Source organism: Brachyistius frenatus, unplaced genomic scaffold, assembly GCF_029030835.1.
Source record: "Brachyistius frenatus isolate BFR_SWC_R1_liver_20210118 unplaced genomic scaffold, ASM2903083v1 Contig_37, whole genome shotgun sequence".
Classification (NCBI taxonomy): Eukaryota; Metazoa; Chordata; class Actinopteri; family Embiotocidae; genus Brachyistius; species Brachyistius frenatus.
The window spans coordinates 813418-833724 of NW_027210636.1; the positions used below are offsets into that span (position 1 = coordinate 813418).

Below are 20307 nucleotides of genomic sequence, written 5' to 3' on the forward strand. Positions count from 1 at the left end.
CTCGAACGCAACGAGACCCCAACGAATGGGACAAAAACGCCCCGTGACAGTACGAGAACGAGCTGCTGTAACTCACCGAATCCATGTCATCATACTTCCTGTCTCTTAAAATCCAAAGTTTACATTTGTTCACACAATTTTTAATTAAACATTTTCCAAAACACTTAAAGTGAGATTAATATCCCCCACTGTCTCAAACCAAGAAGAAATGTTAACGCGTATTAACTGAGGTAACAGCGATGACTGATCCTTGACCTTTCCTAACATCCGGATATCGTAATGATCAGACAGGAAGTTATCGCGACGAGATGATGCTTTTTTTTTTTTTTTTTTCTTTCTTTTGTGAATGCTGTGCACTTCTGTACATAAATAATTCAAATACAGGAGAGAATAAAAACATCAGCCCACTCTCGTGAGTGGAACCAGATGAAACGGCATCGATGTGGCTGAGAAAAAAAAAAGCCCCAAAATTGTCCTTCATCAACTTTTAAAGGGCTTCAGTCCAAAATAAAACAGTCCAATCCTCCTGTGGTCGCAGGGATTATCGCCCCTCGGGTGAAAGCAGTCACACTATAAAACAGTTCTTTTAAAGACAGCCGCTAGGCTCACTAATATATAATGTCTTACATCCTCGGCGGGAGACATTTTGGGTGCCAGTTCGGACAAAAGCTCTCCGTCCGGCGCCCGTACGTCCTCGCGGATGCATTAAGGGTGAACAGCGTTGGCGTCTGAATTCTACTGTCTGTAAAACAAAACAAAAAACCAGCGACCTAAGAGCTGCTAAAAAACAACAACAATATTTTATGAAAACAGCACAAAACTCCTACTTTCAGTTTAAAGTAACTCCACGCAGCAGTTTGTTATTTATCATTAATGAGTATCTGAACACCGGCTTTAAAAAAATAGAATTACTTTTTTAATAAATACAAGCGTGAAGCTTGTGAAACGGGTCAAGGAAGCCTGATGCAGTGGTGTAAAACTGCCGAAGACACCCGCCTGATTAAAATTTAAAGAGCACTCCATCAGTTGTTGTTTTTTCTCGGGTAAAAAAGCGCAGTAAATTTGTCACGGGTGTATGACTCAACCTGGACAGACAGTTGTAGGATGTGTGCTGTGGCTGAAAGCTTTCTAAAGATGAAGAAAATATGCGCCGATGATGTCATTGGGTCTAACGTTGTCATCAGGGTTACTAAGCTTTTTTTTTTTTTTTTTTTTTTTCAAAAAACACAAAACGTGTTTGAAAGACAAAAGCATTTGTCAGGTAAAGAGGGTCTAATTATATATATATATATATATATTTTTTAAAGGTGCAGTCAAGTTGCATTATGGGAAATGTAGGATATTGTTTACAAATCGGGTCGTCTCGTCCTCGGCTGCTTTGATTTCCAATCTTAACATTTCTCTTAAATTCTCTAACTTTAGAAAAGTTTAAGTCTGAATAGCCGGAGTGCGCCTTTAAATTCAATTTTGTTCATCGTAAAAAAAACACGTCATTTTAGCAACAGCAAAACATTTTAAAATGGATATTAATGCCAGAAAAGTGCATGGCAAAGACAGTATTTTGAGACACCGTCATATGATATTCACTACTGCTTTTAAGAGCATATTAACACAGAAAAGACAATTTAGTAACGAGGCGAAACGAAAGTGACTCAAACGGAAAATGTCGCCTCGACTTCTTCCGCTGCTACTTTAAGCGATTCAAGTTAAATCTTAAAAATCTCCAAAAGCGTAAATCTTTTGAAATAAACTAAAACATACAGCATGTATTTTCGTCTACTTCTTATAAAGTCACGGGGCGGCTACGCGAGTAAACTTCGGACGCACACATGCGATACAAAAACACGGGGGGGGGGAGAGGAAACAAAAACGCTCGACGCCGGCGAACCGGCGGATCGGCCGGAAGGACGGCCGGAGTCGGCTCGGCGGGTTCGAACGCAGCGCCGCTGACGTTACGAAACGTGCGCGGGGTACGTCGGACTCGAAAGGACGACGAAAAAAAAAATGCAGAGAAAAGCTCCGCCCCCTCGCACGCGAGCAAAAGATACGGCGTTCCCTGATGGTCGCAACGCTGAAAGGACTCTGCGTGGAGCTCGAAGGCCTTCTGATCTACAGTATGTCGTACGACGAGTACAGTTCTTCGTAGAAAAAACAAGGGCTTTAACCTGAGTTAATACAACAGTCTGTACAAAATACTAACACATTTATTTTGAAGTTCCAGAAAAAGAAAAAAAAAGCTGCGTTAAATAGACGACTCTAGTTTTTTTTTTTTTTTTTTAATCGGACTAATTCGATATGCTGGAAGTCGATTCTCTAAGCTCTCGTTTTATTTACATGTGAGCTCTACTTCCCTCGTCAATAACTTCCAACACCTGAAGAACGAAAGTACTTCCGTCCTCAAAAAGCCTCCATCTTCTGAAGAGCGGACAGGTCGGCTGAAGGCCGAGCTCCTTTTCGGTTTCTCCGTCGTCGTCTCCGAACTCGAGGAATCCAACTCTAGTTAGCGTCTTTTAGGCTATTTAGGCTAGCACGATGGAGCCGCTCGCCTCGCCTCCTTTTGTCCTTTATTTTTTTTTTTTTCTTGTCCCTTTCTTTCTCTTTTCTCGGTGAGAGAGGCAGAAAGTTAGAAAAAGGGGCGCGGGAGGGAAAAAGAAGGTACGCCGCCGGCTGAATCTACAGGGGGGGGCCGCAAAAACAACCCCGCCGCATCCAGAAGGGGCTTTAAAAAAAAAACGCAAAAAAACCCCGACTTCTGCTTTCTTTCTGCCGCCGCCGCTCCGGCTCCGCCACAGAGCCGGTTCTAGGAGGAAGGTCAGGCCCCCACCACCACCACCACCACCACCACCACCAACACCTCCCTCCTTTCAAACCAAACGCCCCCCCAGGGGGCTCAGGTAGGGCTCAGAATCAAGATCACCGGCCGACAAGCCAACGGAGCAACGGGTGACGTCACAGGAGGTCGTCGTAGTCCAGCATCTTGGAGTGCTGACGGCTTTTCCACAGGCGGAACAGGCGGAAGTCGAAGTACATCTCGATCATCTCTTTCCCTGGAAAAAAAAAAAAGAAGTATCTTAATAACCGTCGAGGTCATTGACGGGGAAAAAAAAAACGACGTGTCATCGAATTTGCTGACGATAACGGACGTTTGTGAATGTGGAAAAAAATTACACATTTCTGCTTGTTGTTCTTAAGGAGTCGCTGTCTTTCTGTTTTCTGGTGGATTTTGAATATTAATGTTGAGTGGGCTGTATTTTAATGTTTGTGATTCTTGGCCAGGTCTCCATCGTAAAAGAGATTATTTTTTTTTTTCCCTATTGGAATTCCTGGTAAAATAAAGGTAAAATAAAGTTGGAAAAAGAAAAAGTCCCTCTCCTGCTGTATTCAGGTGTTTGCACATTAACGGGTCAAAAAGCTGCGGGAGGCCCGGGGACTGCTGGGAAGCTGGGTGCTTCAAATGCTCCGATCGAGCTAATAAACCTTCAGGGACGGAAGATTGATCGTGAATACGTTTCGCATATATTACCGCGTTATTTCCTTAAAAAGGGGTTTTATAAAATCGTAGGAGTGATATTTCTTTCTTTTTTTTTTTTTTAGCACAACAACCTTCACGCAAAATGAATTGTCAGCATTTGATCGATGACCTCGGGGCGTGAGGCGGTTGGGGGGGAATTGAAATAAACTAAAATGGCGAAGGGCGTGTAGGTAGTTGTGCAACACCTCAGCTGCTGCTTGTCAACATGTTGACCTGCTGTATTTCCTTTTTTTTTTTTCTTATTCTTCTCTTGACATAAAAGTGATGCATCCTTCATCCTTCATCCTTCATCCTTCATCCTTCATCTTTCTTCTCAGCAAGAAAAAAAAGACAATGCAGCAGAGCGTGGTGGGTCAATAGAGGGTTGGGGGGGTGGAGGGGGGACGGGGGGGACGGAGGGGGACGGGATGCGGGCGATGATCACGTTCTAATAGGGAAATAATTAGCGCGGCGTCAATAGATGTCGGCGGGGGAGTGGGGAGGGGGGGTGACGGATGAGGGGGATGCGTGGTGTTCACACCTGTACGTCTGCTCCCCGATGAGCTCTTCTTCATCGCCGGGCGGCTCGCTGGCGTTGATTAATGCTCGCAATTAACATTCAGGAGCACCGCCGAGGCCGATGGCGCCGAATCAATATAAATACAGTACGTGTTCATAGGTGGTAGTTTTTACTTTTTCAATGCGCGTGTGTGTGTGTGTGTGCGCGTGTGTGTGTGTGTGTGTGTGTGTGTGTGTGTGTGTGTGTGTGTGTGTGTGTGTGTGCGTGCGTGTGTGTGTGTGTGTGTGTGCGTGTGTGTGTGTGTGTGTGTGTGTGTGTGTGTGTGTGTGTGTGTGTGTGTGCATGCGATGCGGGGAAGACGCGGCTCCGTAGGTGGAATTGTTTGGCGAACGTTAGCGTCTCTCACCCTGCGCCGACAGCTCGAGCGGGGACTTGAATTCGACCGAGGAAGGTCTCATGAGCCTCTTCAGAGTCTGAATAAGCTGGAAAACAAACCAAAAAAAACAAAAAACCAGAGGAGAGAAAGAGACAAAGAGAAAAAGAGTTAAGAGAGCGAGAGAACACTTCGTTCCGAGACGCGATGAAAACAAACCGAAGCGGCGGTGGGACGCGGCCGCGTTGCCGAGAGCCCCCGCAGACCGCTTTCACTCGGCTCGCGCGGACTGGATGTGAAAAGGTCAACGTGCCACTGACGTGGAATACAGAAGTGAAAAGGCCCTCACGGTTATGTTTTTCTGTCTGTACGACGGGCAGAAATCACAGCAGAGCGGGGAGGGTTAGTCGGGGGCGGCAAAGAAATAGAAATGCCGACCCAGCGGTTGGTGGTGTAGCTTATGGAGATAATTGATCATCCGAACCACGTCGTTTATCTGAGAACGTGTTTTTTAAGAAATGAACTTTGATTTGCCACCTTCGATTCATTTTCTGTGTTTTCACGGTGATTTCACTGCCTTCGCTTTTCAGCTCATATCTCGGTCGTCGTCGGGGCTAACCATTCGTGCTGCATCTTGGTTTTTTCAGGACAGTCTCCACTACTTTAAGATATTTTTTTTATATCGGCCTTTATATGAAGGAAAAATATTATTCGATCTTACAAAATTGTTGTATTTTTAGCTGCATATCAACATAAAATATGGTCAGCAGAGATACCGTCTCACAGTTGCGTAAAGGAGCTCGTCTAGAATCTGGAAATATCTGAACCATGTCTGTGGGGAAACTGTATGAATGCAATTTTAAACAATATATGTTTAGTGTTTATGGAAAATAAATGTCATGAATGCCCACAAATGTCTTGTTATAATTTTTTTTTCCTACGTAGTGGGATGTAGTGTCGGCGCTATGTTGAAGTCAGCTGTGGTTTATAAATCGGATTCAGCTAAAAAAAAAACAAAAAAACGAGCGGTATCGTCCGAAAGTCTACCGTTTATTTTGGATGAAAATTCTCTTCAACGCTTTATCGCACAGACAAGTTGATGACGTCGTTGGAAAGCTGAAGCCGTGCAGGTTCATTTGAGATCCCGTGCATCTCTCTCTGATAAATACTCGGAGAGGAACTGCCCTAACTCCCGCGAGTCCTGACTCGGCGGCCTTCGGAGTTTGTGCTCTACGAAGGTCGAAGCGGTCCCGCGATCCTTCTCTGAGCTTGTTCGGGAGACTGAAGGAGCTTCTGAAAACTCATCGGAAAGGATTTAATAAACGGCAGCTCCTCAAAACGGGACACGGGACACGTCCGTGCTCCCGAGTCGAGCGCTTAAGCTTTGCGTCGGGAGCAAACCAAGATGAACACATCTGCTGCTGCTCCTACTTTTTCTGTTATCTGTTGCGTAGGTTTCACAGGACACGTGTGAATCTGTCACACTCGATGATACTCCCGCCTTCGGCCCTGTCCACACTTTTACACAGCCTCCTCCTCCTCCTCCTCCTCCCCCTCCTCCTCCTCCTCCTCCTCCTCCCATTTCGTTGCACCTCGTCCTCCCTGTGCCTCCTCTCACTCCCTGGGGTCCGGTCCAGTGCCAGCTGGTGTCCTATCACACATGGAGCCCAGCAGCTAAATGGCCTTTGCAGGTTTCATCTCTGTGGTTATACAGTTGAAAGAGGAAAGGGTTGTTAAGCTTTGCGGTACAAAACAAAATAAAAATGTATTATTATTATTATTATTATTATTATTATTATTATTATTATTATTATGGCCAGTTTGACAGAGCAGTTACTTTATGACTTTAATTAGTTTAGTGTCTTTCTTTGGCTATTCAAAAGACAAAGCAACTAACTTTTTTGTTGTGTTTTTACATATACATATTTTTAAAAGTGCTATAATCTATGTCCTTAACTTGACAGATACATTTTAGTTTCGTACATCCAACGCAACATTATTTAGGTACAGGTCGGCATGCGAAATGGTCTATCGATAACAACGGGAGTCAGTCAGAAAAGGTCACAACCTGCTAATGCAACCTGCTCTGGTGCTTAGCCTTAACAATTCCCGGAGGCTTTTCCTAGTGGCAGGACATCGATAGATCACAACTTCTTCAGATTGGGGTCAGCGCAGAGAACGGCTAAAAGCCGTAAGCAGGTAAAAGGTTTCACTAGAGTTGTGAATCTGAGCGAATTAAACCTTCTTTTGTTGGGAATGGAGACTTAAATGAAATCTCTTTTTTTTTTTTTCTTCTGTATTTCCTCTTTCTGGTCCCATGTGTGATCTTCCCAGGAGCACACCTGCATCAGTGATAAAGCCCAAAGTTAGTAGCACCATATGGCCTCCAAAGACTTGCCAAATCAGAAGGTGACAGCAAGATAAATGGGATCCACGGCGAGGCTTGATGGGCAAAAACAAAATGGGTCGATGTTTGTACCCGGCCTCCTGCTACACAAGAGCGCTTGATTATGACTGGAAATATTCTCCAAAATTACTCTGGATTGGAACATTGTTTGCGTTTGTGTCTCTGAAACCAGATTGGAAAGGTTCTACAAATATGTGTTGTTTTTTTAGTTCAGTAAGGCTGAATACAAGTTTTGAAAAAGACAAACATGGAAATCAACTGATGAGTTTTTTTTTTTTTTTAACTTTTGTATTGTCTTTATATGACAATGTTTGAAAGAGTAGAAATACTATTTTCTAGTATTTTGTTTTCTAGCAGAATTCCACCAAATAGCCCCAAAAAAACTATGATTGTTGACAGTTGAAACAACCAACCTTGATTATTACCGTTTCCTATAACTTAGAGAGTTAAATTAGAGACGAGACAAAAGCTGATTGTGTCGAGTGAGTCATTAAAATAAAGCGTTCCCGTTGTCTTGTCCAGACTTGATATGCAGGTATCATGACAGGTGTTAATCCGAGTTCTGCCTGCCCGCTGAGAATCACATGCATCTCGCAGGCGCGCACGGCGAAGGAGAAACCCGTTTGAGGAAAAGTAAGATTTTTGGAAAGTCAGCCGAGGCGCCGACCTTTCGTACTCTTCAATAAGATGGCTGGTAACAGTTATAAGGACTGATGGGTGAAGTGGAGCATCTTCCTGAAGGTGGCTCAGTCAGTCAATCTATTAATAGCGGCTCTCCAGCTGAGCCTGCAGGAGCGCTCACGGGCAGCAGGGGGAAAATTGTTAAATGCAGCGAATAAGCCCTTCCCCCGCTCGTCGGCCCTCCTCGTGCGACTTGTGCCGAGCCACCGAGGAGGAGATGCCAAATGTCACAGTGACTGCATCACGGCGTACTCTTTTTTATTCCACAGAAGGAACGTCTCTGACGCACAAACAAGCAAACAAAACGCCGCCGTAAATGTGCTGCGAGCAGCATTTTTGAAACGTGAATATATCATTTTCCAATTAACTCTCCCACCTGGCGGTGATTACCATAAAACAAATAACAGCACGCTGGAGATGAATGGCCGGCCAGTTCACGAGCCATGAACCTTTATTCATTCAACCAACCCCGCTGCTTTTTTTCAGAAATTGCGTTCACATCATGCTGTGTTTCAGAGTTTAAATAACAAGCAGCCACGAGAGGAATTGATCTATCAAATACAAATATTTTGTTTGTGTCGGGTTTTTATTTCATTACATAATAAAAAAAAAAAAAAAACACAAAGCAAGCAGAAAGAAAGTTCAAAGTGAACTTCATGCATGAAAAATGGGCTGAAGTCACCGTCGGTTGACTTCCTCCATCCATTTCAAAATAAAAGCCCTCGTTTCAAATTAAAAGGACTTTCACATTTTATTCACACAGTCCAGCTGTGTACTAGGCTTTTACCTCGTCTTTTGCCCTTTATAAAATAAATTAATGTTGTGAACTTAATGATTTGCTGATACGGGTCGATGCACACCCGCATGAGAATAAAGGCAACAGTAGAAAGTACTGCAAACCGCAAACAGAAGGGAAGTTATCCTCACTAAACTATTCTATATCTATAAATACAGAATGTACTATTCTATGACTTCAGTGAGATAATACCATCCAACTGGCTGGTGTTTCTTATGAATTTCATACATTAGAAGAAAAGGGCTGGTTGGCTGAATGCCTCAACTTCCTACAACCATTTCAAATTAAAAGCCTTCGTTTCAAATTGAAAGGGTTTTCACTTATACTAGGTTTTTACATTGTTTTGTGCCCTTTATTAAATAAATCTATGATGAAAAAAACACATAACCACATGTAAAAAAAAAGGACCCTTGTTTCCCCCCCATTTTTTAGTTGCAGTTTTTATGTATCGTCAAAGTCATCTGATTGCAGTTTCTTTCATTTCTAAACCACCATAAACTCTGAAGACTTTTTTTGTACGAAATGTACTTGTACCATATATATTGCAGAGGCTGCCAAGTCTTCTCGACCATGTTTATTTTTGGCAATTACAAAAACAAATGTGGCACTTTTCCATAGCTCATCATTTGCTCAGCTTCTTGGCTTTTTTTTCTCTGCAACTTCATCTCGGCTTCACGCTGAATTCCAGCGCTGCGCTTCTGAAGCATCGAGGTCAACACGTACGCAAAGCGTGCAATATGCATGAAATGTCCTTTCCCCTCCTTCACCTAGCCTCTACATCCTCGGATTATTTTTCAATTTCAGATTTAGACGTCCACGCGAAGAGTGCTCGAAGGAGCTCGACGTGAGTTTTTATTATTTCTTTTTTTTTTTACTACCAAAAAGCACGAAGGGATGACTCACGCTGCGGTCGGCAATCACAGGAATCGGTAGTACAGTGTGTGAAGACGGGCTGGATGGGAACAGGATGAATATTTCAGCGTGTGTGGGCATGTTTGTTATGTGCATATGCTGTACGCAGGTTTCTCTGCATATAGCAAGTGTGTGTCGGTCTCTGTGGGGGCGGAAGGGGTCGGTGTACCAGAGGGAGGGAGAGTGAGTGTGTGTGTGTGTGTGTGTGTGTGTGTGTGTGTGTGTGTGTGTGTGTGTGTGTGTGTGTGTGTGTGTGTGTGTGTGTGTGTTTGTTAAAGTGTGAGCCTGTAATTGCATGGTGAGCGAGAGGATGCATGTGTGCGTGTAGCTTAATTGAGTAAGTGTCAAAGAGTCTATTTTCCCATCATTCCTAAACACTTTGAGTGTGTGTGTGTGTGTGTGTGTGTGTGTGTGTGTGTGTGTGTGTGTGTGTGTGTGTGTGTGTGTGTGTGTGTGTGTGTGTGTGTGTGTGTGTGTGTGTTCTTTCCCCCCCCCCCCCCCCCGCCTCGACTGTGTGGAGGCCTGACAGCAGGACGAGAGCTGCTGCCAGGAAGCAGAAGATGCTGGTGAAGTCATACATTTGTACCTTCACCTCTAAGATTTAGAAGAAAGAAGAAGAAGAAGAAAAAAAAAAAAAATCCACTTTCCTGTGCATTATTTTTATCTTTCACATCCTCAAAAACTGCTCACGCTCTCGTTATTTTAACCGAGCATGTGCGCTCTCACCCTCGCTAGACTCTCGCAAGACACCGAGACACAAAGCCAACAGATTGTCCCGAATGATTTATCGGCGCGGCGCTACAGACGGCATCTGGCTGCGAGCACGTGCGCGCAATATATTTAGTGATTATGACTAAGCGTGCTGCATATTGCACGCAGACATCTATGAAATAAACTTCTTTTTTTTTTTTTTATATCACCGTGCTGGTGGAGCGTGGGAGTCTTTATTTGTTCTCGAGGCCACACGGGACTACAGGAGACGGGACTTTTTATTTTTATTATTGTATTTTTACCTTTTCTCCGTTAGCGCTGCCCAGCACGTAGCAGCCCATGATGTGGATGAGGTTCGGCTCCGGGTTCAGCTTGCTCATCAGCCGGCTGAGCCGCCGCCAGAACCTGGGTGGGTGGGGGTGGGGGCGGAGGGGAAGGGTGGGGGTGGGGGTGGAGGGGGTAGGGGGGGGGGGTAAATTAGATAAATAAAGGTGAAGAAACGGGTTAAAAAAAAAAAAGAAGCAGAAGAGGAAATAAGAAACGTGAGATAGAAGGAAGGTTAAGGACAAAACTGTGCTCGTAATAAGCCTCCATAGACTCCCATTCAACTTCTCATTAAATAGAAAGTAAATGTAATATTTTCACGAGGTATTTCGGTGTTGTTAGCTAAAGTCGCTCCTTCTTCTTAGTTTTCTGGAGGTCCATCTGAAAATAATCCCTCATTCATTAGAAAAGAAGATTCAAGAAGACCTGTTTTTGGGGGCGTGTCTGTTTGATTGACAGGCCTGCGGTGCTGTCAGGTTGCAGCTATCGGTGGGAAGAACGTCTATCTATGTGCTCAGTGGGAATAAACTGTGTCAAAAAATATCTTCACATCTAATTGTATAATTTTCTGGTCTGGAATCTGTCCACAGTTTTTTTTTTTTTTTTTCACCTAGAAATACTTCTGCATTTAAAATATACTGACTGTGTGACTAATGACTAAAAAAACACTCCATTATTTATCACCGTCAGCGGCGCTCTCATTATAACCTCCAAAATTAAGAGTGAACAATCTGCTGCTTGTTCTCCATTTACAGGGAACTCCTGCGGTTTCTGATGTGCCCGACCTTTAAACGAATATACGACAGATTATTCTTTAAAAATGTAGTCAAGACTCACTGGATCATGTCCTCCTCCTTCTCCACCTTAGCAAACGTGGCCACTTTGTTCTTCAGCAGGTACAGGTGTCCTGGACCTCCCTGCGGAAAAGACGTTAGCGTTTACGATGAGTTTATTATAAACTGTACGACACGGAATTTAAAACTATCCGAAGAAAAATGTGTGAAATCCGTAGCCAATATATCAGATTTATAGAAATGCGCTTATTCGATAAAAAAAAAAACTCGTCTGTCACGGCCGCCATTTTAAAAAATAAACGTGACCGATTTTCGATTCTGTGCACAAACAATTATATTTGATATTTATCATGTTTCATCGAGGCAGCAGGAGGCGCGTTACATTATTCAGCAGGAGCAGCATGTAGCAGCACGATACTGTCAACTAGTAAGGAGGGATGAGAGAAAAACATTCGGAGCGCCAGTTAACTTCACAATTAATTTCACTGACACGCCATTTTAGAAAAGGATTTATGCTTTGTGACTTTACCCACGTTTATGGTCGTTGTTTTCCTACTCTACAGAGTTCCAATATTAAACAAATAAAGAGATGTGAAATAAATCAAAAATGAATAAATTGTGTTAAATATATAAAAGAAACAATCATTTGCGACATCATTTAAGAAATGACCTCATTATTTCACCAGCGTTGTTTTCATCATGATTGGTTTATTTCAAATTAAAACTTTTTATTTCATAAACGGTCTTTTTCAGAGGTCTGCTTTTATTTTGTAAAGACTTTTTGCTATTTTTATTTCACATTTATTTGACCTTCGCAAAGGTCAAAGGTCAGTCTGAGTACACAATCCGTTTCCCACTATGAACTATAAAATCTGCACAAATGTGACACAAACATGCGTCGACATGAACTGTACGTACACGACACTTGAGAGGTTAGTGGAGGAAAACAAGCACCAGCTGGCACTTCTAGGTTTTTATATTTAAGCTTATATAATATAACACTTTCAATGTCACTAAAAAAAACAACTTTATCAGCTGATTTGTTTTGTTTTTCCTCCAGTTTGACTCGTTAAAAAAGCAGCAACTCATGAAAACGTGACCAGATAATGTCAAAACATTTCTCGAGTATGTCTCCGCCGTTGCTGACCTGGCAGAAAATGAGCATGTTCCAGATTTTACAGCCTTTCCTGTAGGCCGTCAGCTTCTTCTCGATCTCCTCTGGGTTTAGAGACAAGACGCCGGGAGAGGGAGAGAGAGGGAGAAAGAGGGAGAAAGAAGGAGAAAGAAGGAGAGGTGTCACTTTTCCCACTCAGCTATAATGGTGAGACACATAAATTGGCCGTCCCTCGGGAGAGGACAAGACAAGTAGAAAAACAATGAGTCATCTCCAGCAAGCTGAAACTTATTCCAGCCTCATCTTTTTCCACATTCACATCAGGAGAGCAATTTTCACTTCGGCGCTTAAGACAAAAAAAATTAATAAAAGAAGATAAGAAGAAGTATCGTCGCACTCACCGAGGATGTCATCAAACGTGGCGTGTTCGTGGTCCTTTAAATGGAAATATGAAAACACAATTATTATTTCAAGCACTTGAATCAGAGTGAACAAACCACAGAACTAAGCAGCTGTAAATTAACAAGATAAATAATATATATATATATATATTGCAAAGTAGGGTGTATATTTCTTCAGAGAAAAAACTAAAATCGCTCTTTGGTTGGCCTCGTATTGATTAACTAACATTTTCACAGGTGGATATTGTGTTGTTGAGGAGGCCTGCATTTACTGTATTTTTCATTTCATACGGCACTTTCTCTTATTTTATACTTCTGGTTTGATGCCATTTTGGTGTATTGTACCTGTACAAAAGAATTTCAGTAAAACTAACTCTAATCTAATCTGATGTTTAGCTGTTGGGAGTATAATCTAATCTAACATTATAAATTCATGCTTTTTTTTTTTTTTTTTGCACGCTAACATTCGATAATCAGCTCCAAACACACGGAGGCTGATGAAAAATGCGGTTCATGTTTTGCAGGTATTTGGTCATAAACTGGAGTATCGGACAAAATAAAAAAACTTGACCTGATGGTGGCGCTAGAGGGGGAAGCCAAGAAATCAGCAGTTATTAGAAATGACTCCTGAGGGTGACCAAAATGTATGCACCAAATTAAAAAAAACGAGAACACTGATGTTTTATTTGTGTTTTTTTTTTTTTATTGTTGGCTTCATAAATATGAACTAGTTTTATCCCAACAAAGGATTCGGAGACGAAGCGGCGTCTGTATTTTTTGGCAGGGCTTGAAAGAAAGCTGCGCTCCAACCTTCCAGTGTTTCCTCCTCTTTTCAAAAAGATTGCCTTCATGTTTCCATCTGAGGAGATTAAACAACATGGCGCCACTTAACGGCACCTCAAAGCCCGGCTGTGATGAGTCCGGGCTGCTGAGGAGCGACATCGTATCGAGTGGACGGTTGACGTCGGTCTCCGGCACTCGACCGAAAATGAACTCCGCGTACTCGACGGAAAACGAATCCACATCTTTCCTGAGCCGTCGTTGTGAAACTGGACTTTTTCTGAAATTCACTGAGTGAAAAATCGGTTTTCTAGTCTGTGGTGAAAATGTTTGATACCGAAGTTTGAAAGTTTCGGCACACGGTGTCTCAGCTTGATTTCTTGCGTTTCATATCCGGCTAAATAGACTCGATTCGTTTCCGATTTGTTCGAACGTGGATTTTTCAAACTAACTTGCCAACTCACGGCAAAGAAAATATTGTTATCTTCATTTTTTTTTTTTTTTTTTGTCCACTGCAGCAAAACGTGAGATGGCTACGCCCGCCGCTGTAGTGGCCACGCGTGTCTACTCCACGTTTTGGGCCCGTAGCCACTTCTAGGAGAATGAAAACATTCTGCACGGGTTCAACCACGTTACTTAAAGGAAAACTAAACCATTGGTAAAACCCGGTGGTCGGTGCTAGGAACAAATCAAACAACTTAAAGAACAACTTTGGTCAGCGCCTGCTACTCACGTAAAGAATGGGGATGATGGAGGGGTCGTCCCTGCGGATGATGTTGGGGACGTACTCGGCCTTCGGTACCTTGGAGGATATCAGCTGTGGAGGAAAAGAGGAACAAAAAACATGCAGGAGAAACCGCGACGGGTTTAAAAGTCCGTTTTTGAAAAGTCGATTGGCTCACCATGATTTTTGGCGGGATGAAGTCCTCCCCGTCGCACGCCGCCCTCTCCGCGTCCCTCTCGTCCTCCCAGTCGGCGTCCTCGTCCGGCCCCTCGTCCAGCGTCCCCGAGGAGGTCTGAAGGTCGCCACCTGGCTCGCACGGCGGAGATGAAAGGATAGCGCACACAAAACGAGACCAGAGTGAAAGGGTGCTCGGGTTTCAAAAAAAAATAATCTAAAAACGCTGCACCTGTTATTTGATTTTTACCAACACACGGAGGGGAGGGACGGGGGAGAGAGGGAGGGGGAGAGAGGGAGGGGGGTGAGACAGAGAGAAACAACAGAGGCAGATACACGGACCGATACCACACAAAAAGCGACAAGCAGATGGACGACAGGCTGAAAGATGAGGGACGGCCGCTTGGATGGATGACGACGGGCTGAGAGGGGAAAAAAACCGGCACGCACACACACACACACACACACACACACACACACACACACACACACACACACACACACACACACACACACACACACACACACACACACACACACACACACACACACGCGGTACGTAACGGCAAACGCACAAATCTTAAAGACGCACAAGTGACACTCTAGAAAACGACAGAGTGCGTCGGAGGGCTTCTGTCGGCCCGCGGGTTTTAAAAGCGTGTTTGTTTTCAGGTCTGCATCTGCAGCGGCGGTGTGTTTGTTGTCGGCGTGCAGGTGTGTATACCTCCCGTGTGTGTGTGTGTGTGTGTGTGTTTGTTTATGTGTGTGTGTGTGTCTGTTTACGTGAACATGGACTCACTGTCTCTGGAGTCATGCAGTGACTCGGGCTTGACGGGGGTGGGGTCACTCCACGAGCGGCTGAAGCTCTTGGCTCGGCGGTCGGCGAAGGCTGATGGAGTTTATTTGGGGGGTGGGGGGGAGAAGGGTGGGGGGTGGTGGAAAGAGAGTCATTCACGCACACACATACACACCCTTCAAAAAAAAAAAAAAAAAAAAAAGAAAAGGTAATCAACCCCAGCAATCAAAGCTCCGTGTTGGGTGAGCCAGAGCTTCGCATACTCAAGTAACTCAAGTGCCCCGTTAGATAACAATCGCAGCGGTAGGAAATAGTTTTAGATTCAAATTATATTTGATCAAATTATTGATTCCAGATTAATTCAAATCTGATCAAATCTCCAAGTGCTCCCCGGGGCGGGTCAGTACGTTGTGACGTCGCCGGTGGGCGTGGTCACAGCGTACATCTGAGTGGAGCTTATTTGTTTAATTAAGACGTTAAATGTTTGAAGAAAATAAGTCAAATTTTAAAAAAAACTAAACACCCAAAGAATGTATCCTCAGTTTGCCATTTTTTGGATCAACAGTTTGCCATATTTTGTTTGACGAGCTCGTGAGTACAAAGATGAGTCGTGAGATGTATCAAACAAACGAAAGCGCGAAAAATAGTACAGGGATTAAAGAACAAAAAGAGCATAAACAACGATAATAAGGACTCACAGCGATGGACACACACACACACACACACACACACACACACACACACACACACACACACACACACACACACACACACACACACACACCAGTCTTCATTGATCAGATGGCCATAGACGACGATTTAAGGAACAACGATTTGATTATCAAAAAAAACAAAAAACATATTATAACACAATATTCCTGCAGACGTGCACAATACTGCTGCTCCGTGCATAAAGCGTGAATAAGATTCAGATGTACAGCATGAATGCATGGAAACAAACCGACATCACCACACACACACACACACACACACACACACACACACACACACACACACACACACACACACACACACACACACACACACACACACACATGCAGACAGATCAACTGAACAGGACTCACTCTGGACCTTCATCCTGCGGCTGCCCACCATCCGGAGGTGTTTGCGGAAATTCCTGCCGTTTTCAGGGGGAAAAGAAAAAGACCAGTCAAGGATGTGGAAGAGAACCGGAGAATGTTTCAAACTTAAAGACACCAGGAAAAGAATAAAAACACACAAAAGATCATTTCTGCTTCCTAATCTGTCTTTGTTTAGTTTTTTTGCCCACTGGTCAGCCTGTCCAACATGTCACAAATGACTCGTATCAAAAACCTTCTTCGTCAGGTGTCTGTTTACTGTCCTCAATAGGAAACCCAATGCAAGCAGCTTTTTCATGTTGTAATATGAAACCTCTTTTCTTCTGAAAAAACAACTCTTAAAATACATGAAACCGTGTGGAGGGGGGGGGGAATGTTTGTCTGCTGAATAATAATTTTTTTAAAAAAAAGCAACATCTCATCTAACATCTGTGTAGCTGGAAATGTTCTTGCTAAATTTTCACGTTTTATTATCCGATCATATATTTCTACACGTCTACTTTTCTGTTTAGTTAAGTTAAAGAAAGCCCAGCTTTTTTATTTGACTTGCACTGTAAAAAATGAAGCGGGTAACAAATGGTCGTTTCCAGCTATTCAGGCGAATTTGAGAAACTGGCTTTTTGTGCGGACATGAAAAGCAAAAGTCCAGTTGAACTAGTAAACTAGCAGTGAGAGTCGTTGTGACTGATAATTACCACACGTTAGCATTCAAAGAAGACAGAAGCGCCTCTCCGACAGTGAAGTCGTTTTGCGAACAAACTCCCAAGAAGCCAGCGTCGTGCACTAAACGTGTTTTGAATTCACTTAAACATGTAAAAATCTAACTTTTTCGTAACCCGTGAAGCCGTGAGAAGAAATGCCTCCAAAAAAAATACGCCTAATTCAAACTTGTAAAAAGACTATAAAATACATGTCCTGATCAAAATCAGTTCACTTATTTTTTTTTTCATCAATAACAATATTTGATTCAGGATTTATACCAGTGAAGAAAAAGAGAAATCGAGCGAAAGGAGGAATTCACGAAGGCTTGTGTTGTGAAAGTGACTTTAAGTGAAGCTGTGAAACCAGGAAGCTTCTAGAAAAGTACTCGCTGCCTCAGCTTTCAAACTGACAGGTGCTTAAATGAATACTCGATTCACATGAAGGACAATCAGCAGCGCTAATCAGCCGTGTCAACATTTACATGATGGCTTTTGTGGCTTGAAGAACTTTGTCACTCAGAGACAATAAACCTCATTGATTGTCACCTGCAATCGTTGCATCCGATGTTGATTTTGTTTTAGTCTTTTGATTGCAGTCAAGAATCTTCTCGTCGATTTTGCGTCAACGACATTTTAGTCGAGTTTTCCTTCGTAACACTATAGCGGAGTTTTTGTCTCATATTTTGTATATTGGGGGAATAAAATAAATGAATTGCTCCATTTTATCTCGATGTGTAAACTGTCAAAATCGTGAAAAATGTTGTTTTTACAATACGCACTGGAAAGTTTACTGTAAATTAAAACCTAAGATAGAAAATGTCCGGCTCCATTAACTAAACGTGTGTTATAACGGTCCCGTAAACTGCGATGTGATTAAGTTAATTAGATGCTAACTAGTTGCAGATAACGACTGAGCGTGAGTTCGGGTGGCGCGCTGACTCGACAGATTCGTGCTCTCTGTTCGTGTTTGTTGACGAGGTGTCACCTCGGGTAAATACAGGTATAAACCACGGAGTCTGTCCCTGTCAGGTTAATGGAAAAGAACTAAACAAAACCAGAGGGAACAGTGTGCAGACTTCTTCTGCTCCATTTGTGCTGAAGCTGATTAATAAACCGGCTAAATGACGGCGCTCTATTCAGTCGAAGCATCTGGATCTGTGACAGTGGTTCGTGCCAGCCGATGTGTCCCCGGCCACGACCCTCGCAGCTCATTATTTTTAATGAGCTCCACCTCTGTGGCCTGTTAGCGCAAGCCAAAAGGTCCTATTTTGCACACAAAAATTTAAAAAAAAAAAAAAAAGCCAAACATCTCCATGATATTCTAGCGTAGCCACGACTAAACAACCGGGGAACGTTCACCGACGTGTCAAAGTGAAAATGTCCTGTATTGTTGAAGTGTCGAAGATATTTCTCTCCCGGGGAGCAGTTTGAGGCCATCTGGGGTTAAAAAAGAAAAAGAAGAAAGAAAAGAAAAGAAAACGCTGTTGAGATGTCAGGTGTTGATTGCAGGAGTCAAGAAGGAAAAGCCAAAAATAGAGGGATGACTCAGAGGAGAGGGGGTCCATCAGTCAGCCGGTGTTTTACTTTAACACTGACTGACAACAGCTTTTAGCATCAATACCAAGACGATCCAGTCAAAATCCTGTAACTGTGTGTGTGTGTGTGTGTGTGTGTGTGTGTGTGTGTGTGTGTGTGTGTGTGTGTGTGTGTGTGTGTGTGTGTGTGTGTGTGTGTGTGTGTGTGTGTGTGTGTGAGAATACCAGTGTGTGTCTGTGACGATCTCACCCCCGAACCCTCTCTATCCATCTGTGCTGTGACCTTTCCAAACAAATAAATAAATTAAATAAATAAATAGTCTCGCGCATTCGAACATGCATAATTCGATTTGTGAAACTAACCGAGATGTAAGTTTCTATTAAAAGCATTGCGTTTCTGAAAAGGATGGGACATAGCTTTGAATACACACACACACACACACACACACACACACACACACACACACGCACACACACACACACACACACACACACACACACACACACACGCACACGCACACACACACACACACACAGGCTAAAACGACGTATGGCATGGCTCAGCCTCGGTGGGTGTGAAGTCTGTCGTCAAACATCGAGCGATTTGTTCGGTTCGAGTGACGACATATTGATAGGCCCCCACTTTGTTTTTGTTTTTTTACACTTCAGCGTTCGGTGAGGAACGCTGATTAAACCTGCCACCTTCGTCGTCCAGGATTCACGACACGCACCGCGGGACGCCGCGGAGAGATTTGCGATAACAGCGGCTGTGGAACGAGGAGCGGTTTGTTTCCCGTGGACAAAATGTGCCGACTAAACGTGTCTTCAAAAAAGTAAAAGACTGAAGAGATGTGACGAAAAGGGAAATCGTCCTCTGAATATCCGCCTGTACGATAACCAGATTTCACTTTTTAGTCGTGTTTTTGTTTTTTTTGTTTTTTGTCTTCGCAGAAAGTCATCTGGCTTTTTACAGCTGATAATACAGCCGAGTTCATCTGGAGACGTCTGCCGGTGTTGAAAAGTCTTAAAAAGCTTTGAATCCAGTTTTTTTTGATTAACAAAATCTTACACCGTGTGTAGCTTTAACAGCCGAGCAGCTCCGGTGGCACATTTTTCACTGAACTTCAAGAAAGGAAAATGTGAATTAATGCCAATTTCCCAACACGACCGTAATGTGAATATTCGATCACGGCCAAGCGTGTAATACACCCGCCCTTCCACTAGAGGGACGCGTGTCAGTGTCACAAGCGTCGGGAAAACAAAAACCCTGCGGAAACCCACGGAAACAAACGTCCTTTATACTTTCGCGTTACTTTTGACGACGAATGTTTGTCACGTGACCTTTAGAGTTGAAATACCAACAACCGGAAGAATTACGAACCGCTAGCTTCGCTTCCACCCACATGTTTCTCATGTACATGTTCAACTTTGTGCGTGAAGAATAAACTTTTTTTTTTTTTTTTTTTTAAACTGCGTGTTCATAAAATCAGTAAAAGTGCAACGGAGGCAGACGTGGAGACTAAATTTCGGGGGGGAAGACTGCCGCCAACATTTGGATAAAAACATCTGTGTTGGAGGGTCCATTTACAATATCCCACCAGGGACTAAAAAAAGGCAAAATAGGGATAAAAGTATAAAGTGAAAACAGTTCAAAGTAGTTTTCAGAGTCTATAAAGCACACTTGATGTAAATGAAGGCTCCAGTCAGGATTAGAAAATTTGATACATAGAAATCTTAAGAGATTTTAATATCTCAAAGATGAGTTCTTTTCTGTATAATGGGGGGGGGGGGGGACTATAACAGGGACGGTTCAGCACCACACAGGACAGGACAGGACAGCCGGGACACGGTACCTCTCCATCATGGTGGCTGCCTCCTGCTCTCTTTTCCGTCTCTTTCTCTCAGCAATGCCTCGGAAAGCCCTGCCGGGACGTCAAAGCGTTAAGTGGTTGG

General features: G+C 43.3%; 1 protein-coding gene across 1 annotated transcript in view; it reads right to left on the bottom strand.

Moving 5' to 3' along the window:
* Nucleotides 1–1284: 1284 nt before the first annotated feature.
* nsmfb (NMDA receptor synaptonuclear signaling and neuronal migration factor b) overlaps nt 1285–20307 on the bottom strand; it is a 38474-nt gene continuing 19451 nt past the window's right edge. The window contains exons 5-14 of the mRNA XM_069701518.1: nt 16104–16156; nt 15022–15111; nt 14227–14354; nt 14058–14141; nt 12545–12578; nt 12177–12247; nt 11073–11152; nt 10214–10316; nt 4438–4513; nt 1285–3047 (exon numbers count right to left, since the gene is read on the bottom strand). Coding sequence (XP_069557619.1) covers nt 2950–3047; nt 4438–4513; nt 10214–10316; nt 11073–11152; nt 12177–12247; nt 12545–12578; nt 14058–14141; nt 14227–14354; nt 15022–15111; nt 16104–16156 — 817 coding nt within the window. The 3' untranslated portion in view covers nt 1285–2949. The remainder of the gene's footprint in view (nt 3048–4437; nt 4514–10213; nt 10317–11072; nt 11153–12176; nt 12248–12544; nt 12579–14057; nt 14142–14226; nt 14355–15021; nt 15112–16103; nt 16157–20307) is intronic.